At 37.7% G+C, this 16463-nt stretch overlaps 1 protein-coding gene across 2 annotated transcripts in view; it reads right to left on the minus strand.

Annotated features, from left to right (window-relative positions):
• Window positions 1-16463, minus strand: part of ARHGEF38 (Rho guanine nucleotide exchange factor 38) — a 158612-nt gene that overhangs the window by 23425 nt on the left and 118724 nt on the right. For both annotated transcript variants that reach the window (XM_049885575.1, XM_049885574.1), the window contains 4 exons: window positions 16225-16358; window positions 10787-10891; window positions 8857-8979; window positions 4889-5200 (listed from right to left, as the gene is read on the minus strand). In XM_049885575.1, the coding sequence (XP_049741532.1) occupies window positions 4889-5200; window positions 8857-8979; window positions 10787-10891; window positions 16225-16358 (674 nt within the window). The remainder of the gene's footprint in view (window positions 1-4888; window positions 5201-8856; window positions 8980-10786; window positions 10892-16224; window positions 16359-16463) is intronic.

The following is a 16463-nucleotide window of genomic DNA, read 5'->3' on the forward strand; positions in this document are numbered from 1 at the left end:
ATGGTAATAATGAGTGAGCATATCATACTTAAACATGTTCAAATGGAATTCTTTATAACGAGCCCTGGTGGTGCAATGGTTAAGTGTTCGGCTGCTAACTGAAAGGTTGGCAGTTTGAACTCACCAGCCACTCTGTGGGAGGAAAGACCTGACAGTATGCTCCCTTAAAAATTACAGCCTAGGAAACCCTATTGGGCAGTTCTAGTCTGTCCTATAGGGTCACTATGAGTTGGAATCAACCTGACAGCACACAACAACAGCAATATAGTAATATGATTGGCTATTAGCATGAAGTGCTTTGGTGCCAGAGTCTGTCCTCCAACCACTATTCAATTCTGTCTCTCAAAAATTTACATGGTTATCCCAGGTGCTAACATTGGGGAAACTTCGCTAGGGGTATGCAGGATCTCTCTGCATTATATCTTACAACTGCACATGAATCTGCAGTTAAGGAGAAATAAAAGGTTTAAATATGCATATCATATACGTATATATATAAGGTCTATAAAATACATAATGAAAACATTTTAATGAGGACAAATTTCTCCAAAATGCTTTTTACATTAGGATATTAGTAATTTCTCAAAATCAAACTACTTCCTGTTTCACTAGGGAACGTAATGTGAAAGACATTTAGATAATTTAAACCAGGAAATGAAGACATGGGCTTCTTCCGCCTTTAAAAAATCCGATTTAAAGTTTAGATCAAAGACATATGAAACAACATGTCTTCTTTGATTAGCGAATTCCTTCCAAAGCTCGTCTTGATTGTGAACTTATGAACCTGCCTTCCACCATGAGCATATGGTATATACAAAGTCTCTCTTTAAGGGCCTAAGAATTAAATTATCTAAAGGAATTGAAAATTAAGTGAGTTTCATTGAGAAAATATAAGCAAAAACAACAAAAAAATATATGACTTTTTTTAATAAATAGTTTTGGCACAACTAGATAGCTATTTGGAAAAAGATAAAGTTGAATCTATATCTATCTCACATCATACACCATAATAAATTCTACATAGATCAAAGATTTAAATAAACAAATATGAAACCATAAACATATTAGAGGAAAACATGGGTGAATTCCTTTGGAGCCTCAAATCAGGGAGGACCTTTCTAGTATGCCTTAAAATCTAGAAATCATAAAATAAAAGAATAGTAAACTTGACATTAAAAAAACTGTGACAAAAAAAAACCACAAAGTCAAAAGATTTTTTAAAAAAGGGAAAAATACTATCAATTTATATCTCAGAGAAAAGGCTCATCTCATATACATTGCTTCGAGAAATTGAGATAAGAACACCAACAGCTCCATAAGAAAAAGAGTAAAAGACGTGAACAGCTAGCTCACAGAAAAAGACAAATAAATAGACCTCAAACACATGAAAAGATTCTTAACCTCACTAATAATTAGAAAAAACGTAAATCAAAATTACACTAGAGTCCCTGGGTGGTGCAAACAGTTAACATAGTTGGTTGCTAACCAAATGGTTTAAGTCCTCCCAGAGGTGCCTCGAAAGAAAAGCTTGGCAATCTACATGCTCTACATGCCTGTGGAGCATAGTTCTACTTTGGCATATCTGAGGTTTCCATGAGTCAAAATTGACTTGATGGCAGCAGGTTTTGGGTTGTGAAACCTATCAGACTGGCAAAAGTCCAAAGACACCAGCACTCTTATATGTTGTTTGTGGGTATTTAGAATGATACAACTACGAAGAAGGGAATCTAGCAATATCTAGTGAAATCATATATGTACTTACCCTTCAATCCAGAGATCCAACTTCAAGAAATCTCTTAGAAAGATATAACCGCCTATGAATAAAATGGCCCTTGTACAAAAGGGTTTTGCATCATTCTACAAATTGTTTTTTAATGGTGACATTATTTGTAATAGAAAAAGATTAGGAATAGCCCAAATATCCACCAGTAAGGACCAGTTAAGACACAAAAGAGTACATATCAAACGGTTTCACTTATATGAAGTACAAAAACAGGCAAAATAGTCTATGGTTAGAGAGGTTGGGAGAGTAGTTTGGAGGCCTATTGCCTGGGCGTGGTCATGAGAAAGCCTATAGGGAGGTGGAATGTGCTTATATCTTGATCTGAGAGGTGGTTACACAGATGTGTACATAGGTAAATATTGATTGAGATATACACTTCAGATTGGTGCACTTTGCACTTTATTGTGTATATTACACCTCAATTTAAAAAGTTTAAAAATAGGGGGTTGATTAGGGAAATGCAAATCAAAACCAAAATTACAAGATTACCATGTCACACCTAATAGGATGGTTATAATCAAAAACACGGAGTCCTGGCGGCAAGTGGTGAAAAGCTCAGCTGCTAACCAAAAGGTCAGCCGTTCAAATTCACCAGCCACTCCTTGGCAACCCTCTGGGGCAGTTCTACTCTGTCCTATAGGGTCACTATGAGTGAGAATCGACTCCACAGCAACAAGTTTTTTTTTGTTTTTAATCAAAAACACTGGTAACAAGTGTTAGCAAGCATTTGAAGAAAGAGGAACACTTATATATTGTTTTTGAGAATGTGAAATGGTGCAGCCAATTTGGAAAAGATTCTGGAAGTTCTTCAGAAGGTTAAAAAGAGTTACCACATGATCCAGCAATTCCACTCCTAGGTATACAGCCAAAAGAAATGAAGACATACATCCGCATAAAAACGTGTACATGAATGTCTATAGTAGCTGAAATAGCCAAAAAGTGAAAACAACTCAAATGTCAATCACCTGATGAGTGGAAAAATAAAATGTGATATATTCATACAGTGGAATATTATTCAGAAATAAAAAGAAATGAAGTACTAAGACATGCTACAACAGGGCTAAACCTCGAAAACATATTAAGTGAAAGAAGCCACTCACAAAGGAACACATATTGTATGATTCCATTTATATGAAGTGTCCTCAATAGGTAAATTAATAGAGACAGAGAGATTGGTGGTTGCCTGGGGCTGGGGAGTTGGGGAAAAATTGGGAGTGACTGCTAATGTGTTTGGAATTTCATTTTGTGTTGATGAAAATGTGGTAAAATTGATTGTGATAATGTTTGCACAACTCTTTGAATATACTAAAAACCACTGGATTGTACACTTAAATGGATGAAATGTATGGTACATAAATTATATCTCAAATGAGTTGTTTAAAAAAAAGGAGATTACTGGTCATAAACTATTGTAGTCATGCGACCAAAAACCAAAACCAAACCAGTGTCTGTTCAGGCGATTCTGACTCATGACAACCCCGTCTGTTGCACAGTAGAACCGTGCTCCATAAGATTTTCAGTGGCTGTAATCTTACAAAAGTAGATCATCAGGGCTTTCTTCTGTGGTGCCACTGGGTGGATTCAAGTCACCAACATTTGTGTTTGTAGTCAAACACAAACCATTGCAATTAACCAAAAACTCATTACTGTGAAGTTGATTCTGACTCATAGTGACCCTATAGAACCTTATAGCAGAAGGGCCCCGTAAGGTTTCCAAGGCTGCAGATCTTTATGAAAGCAGACTGCCAGGTCTTTCTCCCTTGGAGTGGCCAATGGGTTCGAACTGCCAACCTTTTGGTTAGCAGCCAATTTTTTTTAACCACTGTGCCACCCGGGCTCCTTTAACCATTACAATAGACTAAAGCTGTAAAAAGAACAAGGAAGCTCTCTGTGCAGTGCCATGGAAGCATCTCCAGGATATACTGCTAGACTGATAAAAATAAACTAATTAAAATGATTTCTGAACGGTGTAGGATATGGGGAGGCTGATGATCTGAGTGGGTGTGAGACTGTTTATATAGTTTTACAGTTCTGATTTTTGAACAATGAAAATGTAGAACCTATTTATTTAATTCCAAGAATAAGTTGAAATTTAATTAACTATATAATAAAAAAATAAAGTAGGAATGATTAATTCTCCTCCAAATGCTGTGAGCTCAGCATCTAATGTGGAAATCCTATATCCTTGTTATCCTAGATGAAGCAGCTTAATGGGAACTCATACACTTGAAATGAAGGGAAAATTATGGAAACCAAGTTGACTTTTTTTTTTTTTTTTGAGTTGATATTGGCTTTTAAAGATCTCTCTTCTTCTTTAGGAAAGAAAATAATTAAAAAATCATATCCTGGTTAATGGACAGCTAAATGTTAAACTCCTTTTCCCATTATATATAAAAGTACAAGTTAATCTTTACCTATATATAAACTGTGTATCATTACATTATGTATAACATATTAATTATAATAATATGATATATTATTATATTCTAGGAAACCCTGGTGGCATAGTGGTTAAGTGCTACGGCTGCTAACCAAGAGGTCGGCAGTTCAAATCCGCCAGGCGCTCCTTGGAAACTCTATGGGGCAGTCCTACTCTGTCCTATAGGGTCGTATTTATTTTATATATATAAAAATATATATCAGGCTTCCCTCCCTTAAAGAAAAACAAAAGCAAAACAAAGGATAGTTTGATGATTTTCCTGTTTATGTCTTTACACTTCATGGCCTTTTTGGATCCACATCTCAAACAGTCATGACTAACATTTAAAGACTCCTGAGTGGAAATAGAACACAAAATGTAAAAAAGATAAATGTAACATCAGGCAGGTATCTTTTGGCTGAGTGGAGTGAAACTGAAAGGTGCTTGGTATTTGAAAGGTAATCTCCAAAAAGAACTACGCGTGTGTAAGCCACAGTAAACCTGACCTAGGAAACTCTCTTTTAGCTTCCTGTGGGGAAAGAGGTAAGGAGTAGAAGTCTACTTGACTGACTTCATTTATTAAAAAACAGAACTAAACAACACAGAGAGCAGGGCTTTGTTTCGCTTGGTTGTGGTTTCTGATTGATCCTAGAGAACAGGGCAGCCAGGGGCTGGTGCTAACTTACCGGCACCACTGTAGAATAAGCCCGCTGCGCCACAAGCATCAGGTCCCTGAGGAGGGTGATGAAACTGTACAGACAGTTAAACAGAATCTTCCGAGCAGCCTGGTTGAACACCTGGAGCTCCTCGACAAGCTGGGCATTGAGGGCCTCATACTCCTTTTTGGCCAAGTCTGACTCATCTCCTGCTGACCGCTGCAGGTAGCTGTTATAATCCAGCAGTTTGTCATAGCGTTTCTGGATGAGCTTCTGAGGCCCCGGGAATAAGGACAGCAGGGCTGACAGGGGAGCCAGTACAAGCCTCTGTAAGTGAGCTGCCTGTCAAAAGAAAACACAAGCCTGTTACAGAGACAAGAACAACCCATTACCATGTCCAGCACTATTGTCAGTATGCTCCCCAGAGGAGCATAGCATAAAGGAAACCAGAAAAGTCGCCAAGTTAAAACAGGATCAAGTCTTTTTTTTTTTAATTTTTTGGTGTAACTAAACCCATTCCAGGACTTAAAACAGGAACTCTAGACTCTAACATTGAACATGAAGAGTGAGCTGGAAGAGAAATAAAGTTAAAGCCTGCTCACCAACCTCCCCAATACTCTACTGGTCTCTCTACAGTCATTGGTTTTGTGATTGGGGTCATCTCCTTCAACACATTCACCTTTCCCTTCTTTCTAATCCCAGAGCCAAGCTGAGTTACTCTAGTACATGGAGTTTACTCCATCCTTTGAATGCAAGACTGTGTAAATGATTCATGATATCACTCACACCGTTTTCTGGCAGTAAAGGGGATATAGTCGGTCTTAGAGGAGACTGTACTCTATTTCTCCCACATTTGCCCTGACACTCTGGCTACCCTAGGGACATATTTGTGGTGGTGGAATTGCATCCCTATACAGATAAAAAAGAGTTGCCATTGAGTCTATTCCAAAACATGCCAACCCCATGTGTGCCAACACCATGTGTGCCAACCCCAGAGTAGAACTGTGCTTCGTAGGGTTTTTAATGACTGATTTTTCAAAAACAGATCACCAGGCCTCTCTCCAAGGTACCCCTGGGTGGACTCAAACCTCCAACTTTTCCATCAGCAGTTGAACATACTAACTGTGACACTCAGAGACTGTCCTACACAGAAAACCAGAAAGCCAAACCCTTTGTCTTCAGGTGGATTCTGACTCATAGCAATCCTATAGGACAGAGTAGAACTGCCCCATGGGGTTTCCAGGTTGTAAACCTTTACAGAAGCAGACTGCCACATCTTCCGCCCCTGGAGAGGCTGATGAGTTTGAACCACTGGCCATTCAGTAAGCCGCTGAGCACTTAACCACTGTGCCACCAGGGCTCCTCCTATATAGATAACCCATTGCTGAAGAATCAATTCTGATTCATAATGACCCTATAGGATAGAGTAGAACTGCCCCATAGGGTTTGCAAGGAGTGGCTGGTGGATTCAAACTACCGACCTTTTGGTTTGCAGCTGTAGCTCTTAACCACTATGCCACCAAGGCTCCCCTTTACAGATAGTATTCCCTAATGCAGGTTTTTTACTGCTGTGATAGAAAAGACCACAGAGCTATTATCTTCTACTTAAATACATTGAAAGATCAAGCTGACGCCTGGTTCTGTGTCTTAAGTTGCAACATTTTTAGGCCTGAATCATTGAGAATGAACTTTATATTAATGTTCAACCTTATACCAGTACCTGAGCACCCTAGACTTAATTTCTTCTATTTTTTTCTTCTCCCTCCATTCTGATGTACACTAGTGCCCTGTTTGCTGACTGTCCTACTTTGTTATTTATCATATTTTTTTTAATAGTCATGAACATCCAGCTGTAATTGTTTTCTGTATACTCTTGGGTTACATGATTATTTTATGGCAGTTTGCAAGCAGATTTCTCTTCATACCCCCCAACATGTCCTAGGGAATCAGTATCTGAACAGCAGCTTATATTAATTAATTTTCATGGCCCCTGGTAACTTAGCTTGAACTCATGGGAAATCTCGAAGAGGGAGAAAACCAATCTCTTATTGGCACCAGGAATAGCCAACACAGATCAAATTTGATGTCTAGCTTATGAGATAATCAATATGCACCTGCAGATTGCTTAATGTGTCCTTTGACTAAGCAAATAATGTTTACTGTATCTGGGATAAATTACTGTTTGTGGCTTGACTGGATCATACAGGTAATCTAATTACAATATATCTTCCCAGTGACCTGTAGGCAGGAACTGATTCATCCATACATAGGAAGTGTGGCTGGAACAAATCAGAATCACATTTTATTTTAATGTTTTGCCCTTTACAAAATGTGTAGGTATCATTAATGGCTATACAACAATTGGCCTGTCATTAGATAGATTTTGAGTTCTTAATACTTGCTTTTTAACGTAAGTTTTATTTTCCATAAAAAATTTGCTTTTGAATATTGAGCTTTCTAATAACTATTTAATTTAGCCTAACTTATGCTTTTTCGCAAGGAACAAAAGTCCCCTCTTTCTTCATTTCATCGAATTCTGGAGCATGCTTGCTGAGAGAGAAGCTATATGCCTTGCTTTTTTGCATGGTCCCAATATATACTTATTGACTTAATTAATTAGGCTAAAGAGCAAAACCCTAAGGACTTTTCTAGAGTGTGCTCTCTGTAATTAAGCCTAGGAAATACATACAGATCTAGCCACACTTATTCCATTAAACATATATTGTAAAAACTTATCTGTCATCTTAGTTCAGGTATATTCCCCAGTGCCAAGAAAGCAAAATACCTGTAGGTGGTTCTCTACAGGGTTGTATCACTTCCTGTGGTTTAGAAATGTGTAAGGCTATTCATTGATCGTTACAGTGACTTCAGGTGGGTGGACCTTATTGAGATTTAGCGTTTTGGGAGCCACAAACATCCTCCAACACGAGGACCACTCAATGAAGATCTGTCTGACCCCAAATGTCAATAATGCTAACACTTTCAAGGACTTTAAAGACGATGAAGGGAATTTGTTTATATCTTTTATATGATATTTAGAAACATGAAATAATAACATATACAGAAACGCAAGACAGTAAATTGCAATTTGTATTACTCAGCCTAGCTAACTACACAAATATTTTATTGGCTGAAGCACATTTTTATGATCTCCAAGCTATATTTTACAGGATTCTTAGAAAATAAATATTTTAGCACAGAAAAGAAGAAATAATATATGACTTATGACTCTTTGGTAAAAGCTCTCAATAGAAAGCTTTGCTTTTCAGTGTTAATAAGAATCACATCTCCACCAACTCTTCAGACAAAGATTAGACTGGACCATGAGACATAAAATGATGCTGGTGAGGAGTGAGCTTCTTAGCTCAAGTAGAGACATGAGACTGTGGGCAGCTCCTGTCTGGAGGCAAGATGAGAAGGCAGAGGAGGACAGGAGCTGGCTGAATGGACACAGGGAATACAGGGTGGAGAGGAGGAGTGTGCTGTCTCATTATAGGGAGAGCAACTAGAGTCACATAACAATGTGTGTATAAGTTTTTGTATGAGAAACTGACTTGAATTGTAAACTTCCACTTAAAGCACAATAAAAAAAAGAGGAAAAAAAAATAAGAATCACATCTTGAGAGATTACCTACCTTCCTCCTCTGAGGTTTCCAGAGACTCCTTTAAGGAAATCAAAGCATTATGACTTAATAAATATTTGAAATATCATACACAGACTTAAACTAAATCTTGATTTAAAAAGCTTGACAGACACTGACACCCCTAGAAACACAACCTGGGGTCCTCTTAAATTTCAACTATAGTAAAATCCTCACTGAGCCACTTGAAAAATATTTAAAGATTGAAAAAAATCCCCTACTTAAACCTACTAATTTTGACATTAGTATTTACTTCAGTGCAAAATTTATTTTTAACCTCAAAAAAGAAATGAAAGGCAGATTTTCTTTTAACCCTACTATTTAATTTGCATTTATCTGTGAATATGAATAACTTACAAAGTCATCATAGGGATTTGGGGCATTACTTGGGGTCTCTGAATAGCCAACCTCTTCCTCATCTTTATTGTACGAAATTTCCTGAAGCTCCATTACACTCTGCAGAGGCAAGAGCATGGCATCCTGAAACCCAAGAAAAAAGTTACAAAAAGGACAAGTTCTGATGTGAGTACAAGTAAATGCATCCTAAAGTAGACCTCATCATCATAACCTTCCATCACCATTGAAAGCTAAAAATACAAGGAAAGACAAAAAAATTTCACGAATATTCTGCACAATCAAGTCACTTGCAAACAGTCTATTTCTTTATATTTCAGCCATGTCACTTTCTTACAATACTCTGCGTGAAACCCTCCTTCAGAAAGTAGAACCCTTAAATTCCCTCATTGCTCATACTTTAGCATTCAATTCATACAGCTCCCTCATTTAAAAGAAAAAACAACCCACTCCTCTTTCACTTATATCTTCAGTTTCCCTTAGGGATGCTAAGGCTCTGTTTACGAGAAGAGGCTTACATTTTTGATGAATCAGTTAGTGGAAATGGAAGCTCTGTAAATGTTCCCAAACGTATTTTCTTCTGGAAAGGTACATCAAGGACAACGTTCACGCTGCCCTCTGGCTGGTATAACTGTGTTTTGATTTTCTTTTCATGGTAGGCAGTATGTACTTTAGGAAGAGATTAGCAAATCTGATTGTAAAATCAGACTTTGCCTCAGTTAATAAATAAGAACAGAATGGTGTTTGTCAGTTACATAGCATGGAACCTTGTCTCCAAATCATTGTGCCTGTCAACTTAACCCTCTGTTGGTGTGATATTTTATCTAAGCATGCAAACATCTGCTTCCAAAACCGGATCTCCAAGAGAAAAACTTCAGGAAAATAAAGGGGGACCATTTATTAACTCACTTATGTGACTCTGCTCACTTTCTGTGTCTCATAGTCATGACCACTGTAATAATGTTATTAAGGCAACTGTGTCCTCTTTATAAGGTCCATCACCAGAAATTTCTGACTGGCTTTAAGAATAAAAATTGTACTATACTACACTCAGTTTGTTTAAATCGGTAGTTCTCAACAGGGGCAGGGCAACCTCCAAAGGAATTGGAAGTTTGTGGTGGTGCTTTTGTCTTCTAGTCTAGTTGTGTGGCAAACATTTGCATATGGTAGTTCATATTATTTTGTTAGAATTTAGTTCCTTTACGTTGGTTTTCTTTTATGTATACCTGCTACCTCTACCTGCTACCTTTTGTGTATATCTGTGAGTTACATTTCAAAATCTAAAGGGGAGATTACAAAATACTGATTTTAAAATAAATCAGAATTGTGCAATTGCATGTCCTTTTTTAGGGTCTGCTGCTAGTTAGCCTACAGCTAAAATATGAGACATATTTGTGTTTTTGTGTTCTTCATAGCCTTTTGATATGGACTTTATGCCTTTTAACTTCTCCTCTGATTTCATTTTATGTCCCACTTTGATCTTCTTTCTTTCCATCATATCATTAAATTATGTGAACATGCTGCATTTTAGGTATTTTTGAAAGTTACCTGAAGTCCTACTGAAAAGAGATTTGTTAGTATACTCAAACGAATAAACAAGTAATATTCTTCCTTGTCTGCAATTTTAACTTAATAAGCTCCTCTGTACCGTAAAGAAAGCACGGTGATGGTCTACCACCAGGTGGCAATCATATGACCAAAGGTTCCACAATGTAGCAATTTGGATTTGGTTTCAGGTGGGGTAGGTAAGGGGACGAAGATCAAAAACCAAGTTTTTATATTTATTTATTTTACCAGCAGTTTGCAGCCTCCCCAATTTGATACAGTAGATGTCTTGTTGTAAACGAATGAACAGTCACATTTACTCTTCACAATAACCGTGGAAAAAAATACGTTCGTGTAAATATAATGAAAACACTTGTATCTCACCTACCTGTATGTGTTGAAGACAGAGTGAAATGTTCTTCACACAATGCCTAATAGTCTTTTCTAAACATCTAAACAGCTTTTCTTCTCTGTTAAAGGTGTTGTCTTTCACCTAAAATATACATGAAATTATTTATTTTTATAACTCAAATGAATCTGGTATTAAAAACAAAAACAAACAGCATGGACTATATTGGCCCAGCACATTACAAAAGCTCATTGTTGGGATGAAAACATTTTATGAGATGCTGACTGCCTTATACAGAAGTATCTGTGTTGGCACATAGCACAACTGATGTTCAATTAGTGCAGCAAAGCCACATTGCACAGCTTAATTTGATGCTGTTCAATTTTCACATAGCTTCGCCTGTAGGTGATAGTAGGTCATAGTAGCTATAGGACTGCAAATTTTTCTTTGCATTTTTTTAGTGGTATATATTATTCATGTACTCTTAAATTATATTACGTGTTTGGTTTTATATAGTAGGCGAATTAGATCTATTGACTGGAAATTGTTTTGCCATTATGACTCATTCCAATTTGTTTCCCAGTGTTTATTTAGAAATATTCTTAAGTTCATGGTTACAGAAATGTGATGATTATCGACTCCAGTATTAAGGATGGCGTATAATCTTAGCAAAAATAGCCCTTTTGTTAGGGTAACCCAGCAGAGTTAAGTTTAATTTGTTCAGTTATTTATTTATTTTTTTGTCATCATGTATGTGTACCTACTGGCATTCAGAAAAATATGCTATATCATATACTTTTGGTAATTTCTAAGGGTAAGCACTTATTACAGCTCTTAGGGATAAGAAGTATTTCTTGGCAATCAAAATGGCTACAAAATAAGATCAGACCCAGGCTCATGCTGGCAAAATCTGTTGGAGAATGCAAAAGTTTCATGGAATATGTATTATTCAGTTTGGCATTTGGTAATAACCATAGCTGTTCTCAATTCATACGCTCATTTTAATTTAAGATGGTTGACCTTAAAACTGAATAGATGGAAAATAATGACACTTCATTTTGTTTTAAAACCTCATCTTTAAATAGGAGCATAGTTCTTTGCAGCCTACACAAAATCTAACACCCTCCTGTCTAAAGATCTCTATGCTCAAACCCAGTTCGTTGTGTATAAGAATATGCTGGGAAGTTTTTTTTTTTAATTTCGTTTCCAAGGGCACATCACCAGAGATCTTACTGAGTATATCTTAGCTGGGGCTGAGATGATTTTAAAAGTAAGAAGTTCCAGGATCACACCGTGAGAAATATTGCCTGATTCCACTTCTTCCCATTCTCTATAACCAAGCCTTTCTCATAAAGCTTTCTTTTCCTGCAATATAATACTACCCCTTTTATGCCTACAAATCCTGTTTCTTTCTCAAAGACCAGCTCAGACGTCACCTATTCTGTTAATTCTCCCGCAAACATTGTTGAAAACAAATCCCTCCCTCCTATGAGGTCTTACAACACTAATCATTTAAGCAATTCTTTCCACTGATGGATTGTAACCATTTTGAGATTAAGTACATTTGTTTTAATAATAATAACAAGTTTATATATATTAAAGACTATGTTCCAGATACTATACTAAAACCTTTCTCCCACTTTCTCGTTTAATTCTTACACGATCCTGTGGGAGAAGTACTATTATTAATCCCATTTTAGAGATAAAGAAATAGAAGTTCAGGGAGGTGTGGCAGAGTGTTAAAATTATCCCCATTGTCTTTTTACTAATAGAACCCCCACTTCTAGTTCAAGTTGGACACATGACTCCTGTGCTAGAGATTACATTTCCCAGACTCCCTTGCAGTTAGCTATGGCCTTGTAATTGGGGTTGGGCAAATACAATGTGAGTGAAAGTGATGTGTGCCTTTTTGGAGTCTTAGCTTTGGGGCTTGAAAGACATGGCAGTGAGCCAGCTTCAACCAGGGAGATGAAGACAATACCTTTAGGGATCAGCACAGCAAAAAATTGGGAGGTACTGGGTCCCTAAAGGATCTTGTGAAGTAGGGTCCATCTAGACTCACCTCTCAGGACTATTATGAGAAAGGGAAATAAATGACTATTTGATTTAAGCTACCAGTATTTGGAGTCTCTGTAGGACAGAAGCTTATTCTTTACCTTAGTTTAAAAAAAAAAAAAAGTTGCACCAAGTCAATTCTGACTCAAGGTCAAGGCTACCCCATGTATGTCAGAACAGAACTGTGCTCCACAGGGTTTTCAGTGGCTAATTTTTTGGAAGTAGAACAGGTCTTTCTTCTGAGGTGTCTCTGGGTAGACTCAGTTAGCAGTTGAGCACATTAATGTCTGCACCACCGAGGGACTTTGCCCTAACTATTAAAGGGGGGTAAAGGTCCTTACCCACATTAATAGGTTGGAGCAAGATTCAAATTCAAGCAGTCTGAATTTGAAGCCTGTTTTGTCTTTGTATTCCCAATTTCTAGCAGTGCCAGGTACATGAGAATTCAATAAATGCATGATGAATTGTATAGACTCTTCCTCTTGGGTAATAGTTTTATACCTTAACTCCACCAAATATTTCACCTGAGCTGCTGACAAGTGCAAAATTGATTGATTTGAGATTTATCTCTTTTCCAGTTCAGCCTATGCAGCTGATTTTCTGATTAACAGTGAAATGCTTCATTGCTGACAGGACATCATCTCAAAAGATTAAGGGGAAAAAATCTAATTAATATCCCTTCAGGCTCTTCTAACTACAATTCACTTTTAGCTCACAACTAAAAAATATAAGAAGCTGATGATAAATATGTTAAAAGACATGAGCCCGCCCAGAATTGGAACCTGCCTTTCATTCCTCAATAGAATTCTCTTGAGCACCAGAAGCAAAATCCCAGAGTGCGGTGAAATATATACACTACATTTATACATGCCCATGGAGGATACAATCTCTTCTCAAATGAGTTCTCAATTCAATTATATTACTGTTGTCTTTAGTTTAACGTCCTGATTTTTCTTTCCCTGATTTGTGACTCCCAAACTCACTGCCGTCAAGTTGATTCCAACTCATAGCAACACTATAGGACAGAGTAGAGCTGCCCCATAGAGTTTCCAAAGAGTGCCTGGGGGATTTGAACTGCTGACTTTTGGTTAGCAGCTGTAGCTCTTAACCACTATGCCATCAGGGTTTCCATGATATGTGACTACACACAATAAATGTCTCAAATTCCCACATTATAGTTCCACATTGAGAGGAGGGACCTGGAGTTACCTCCTATATGTAATGGACTAGGTGAGCCCCTAGTAAAATATAAGGAAATAAGTACAAGAATGATAAAAGCCATGCCTGAATGAGTTTATATCCACATGGGCAATAAGTCTGTGCATTAAAAAAATAAATAACAAGTCAATGATATAATAATAATAATAATGATGATGATGGCTTCTATGTATTGACTGTTTACACACTGTCTCAGATGCTTTCTTTATACGTATCATTTCATTTACTCTTCACCAGCACCCATTTGTTGACTCATTGCCATTGAGTCGATTCCGACTCATAGTGACCCTATTGGACAAAGTAGGACTTGTCCAACCATACGGTTTCCATAGAGTGGCTAGTGGATTCAAACTGCGGACCTTTTGGTTAGCAGCCAAGTTCTTAACCACTGTGCCATCAGGGCTCCACTCTTGTCTTAGGCCAACTCGATGGCAGCTAACAACACCAAATTAAATTTATGTGCCCAAAGGCAAATCTCTATTAAGTGGAAGAGAAGGAGTTCAAATCCAGGTTGGATGACTTCAAAAACCTTGTTCTTATTTTCTGCTCTGTGCTGAGTCCTGCAAATATAAAGTGTGCCAAGATTAGGGTACAGTCAGTGATTTAGGAATCCAGAGGAGGGGGAGACCACTGCTATCTAAGTAGTGAGAAAGCTTGAAAAACCTCATCAAAGAGGGAAAAAAGATCACAGCAGCTAAAGAGTGAGGTGGATTGGATGAGCCATCTAACACCAACACCAGACCCCCCCATAGTTGCCTCTAGTTCAAACTAAAATCCTTAGTTAGAAATATTAAATAGTTACACATATTAAACTATTACCTAAACCCATTGCTGTCAAGTAGGTTTTGACTCATAGCGACCCTATACTTAGAGATATTAAAAATAATAAGTGGTCAAAGCAGGCAAATGAAAAAGGAAGGAAAAAAAATAAGGACTATATAATACGCTAAGACCTATCTTTCCTACTTTTGGTTAGATGTCCACTGCATTACTACCTCAGGGCCATGAACTTTCTATTTTGCAATTCTCAAAGTACATTCCATTGATCACTTTCTTCAAGATTGTTAGCTTGAAAACACCTGGGGTGTTTGCAAAAATACAGACTTCTCGGTTCTACCCTACCACGGGTGGAACCTTGGAATAAGGTTCTATCCTTTAACAAGCTCCTCAGGTAATTCTTAGGCACATCAAAGTTTGAGAGCCTTTGCTAACTCATCCATTATTAATTCGGGGTTGAGATGAAGATGTTTCAAGCCAGGCTAACCAGCTGACACAGAACAGTTACCTGTTAATATAACGTGCATCTGGGAGGGAGATGAGGGGGAGAAGTTGAAGGAAAGAAATCACACTAAGTTATGCAACTAAACCCTTTTTTTTTTTTTAAAATAGTGAAATAAAAATAAGATGAACATCAAGGGCACCCTAAAGAAAAGTGAAATTTTAAAAAGCCAAAATAAAATAGGAATGGAAGGAGGCATTGCCTTGGAGGTGGAGGAAAATTATGTTCTAGTTAATGGTGAGCATGAGGCTTCTTGGGTCATTTCTTGTTAAGCCACTTTCTTACTTCTCCTTTGTTTGTTTCCTAAGCAGAAGAACCACAGCTAACATAGTGTTGAAACCAAAAAACCCAGTGCCCATTTAACCAGTATTAAAAAACTATCAGGTGGGCGGAGTGATTCTGACTCACGGCAGCCCCACGTGGTGAGAGTAGAATTGTGCACCACGGGATTTTCATGGAAACCCTGGTGGCACAGTGGTTAAGTGCTACGCTGCTAACCACAACAGTCAGCAGTTCGAATCTGCCAGGTGCTCCTCAAAAACTCTGTGGGGCAGTTCTACTCTGTCCTATAGGGTCACTGTGAGTTGGAATCGACTCGACGGCACTGGATTTGATTTTGGTTTGGGGTTTTCAATGGCTGATTTTTCAGAAGTAGATCACCAGGCCTTTCTTGTGAGGTGCCTCTGCATTAACTTGAAGTGCCAACCTTTCAGTTAGCAGCCAAGGGCGTTAATCATTTGCACCACCCAGGGGCTCCTTCCACCCACTTTTTTTCCTCCAAAAGAGGGAAAGGAAAAGCATAGAGCAATTACCTTGATTCTCAGTGTTCTAGAAACAGGTGTGATAACAACAAAACAAAACCTCCCCAAAATAACAGCACTCATGTTCCCTGGTAAAATGTATGTGACCCCAGAAGGAAAATTACCTGTGATTCTCCTCTGGTCAGAATCTTTAGATGATTTGTCATTCTTTTTGATTTCTTGCTAATTGAATGAATACTTAGTTTAGACAGTTTGTCTTTAAGTGATCCATCCTCATCACTCTTCTTATATTTTAGAACTGCAACAAAAGCGTACAGTAATATAGCTGAACATATGGAGCATAGAAAATGTGTGCTTCACCCCGAGTATTCAAGATCTGTATGTTCATGATCAAAAGCCATAT

The sequence above is a fragment of the Elephas maximus genome, chromosome 5, assembly GCF_024166365.1.
Source record: "Elephas maximus indicus isolate mEleMax1 chromosome 5, mEleMax1 primary haplotype, whole genome shotgun sequence".
Taxonomy (NCBI): Eukaryota; Metazoa; Chordata; class Mammalia; order Proboscidea; family Elephantidae; genus Elephas; species Elephas maximus.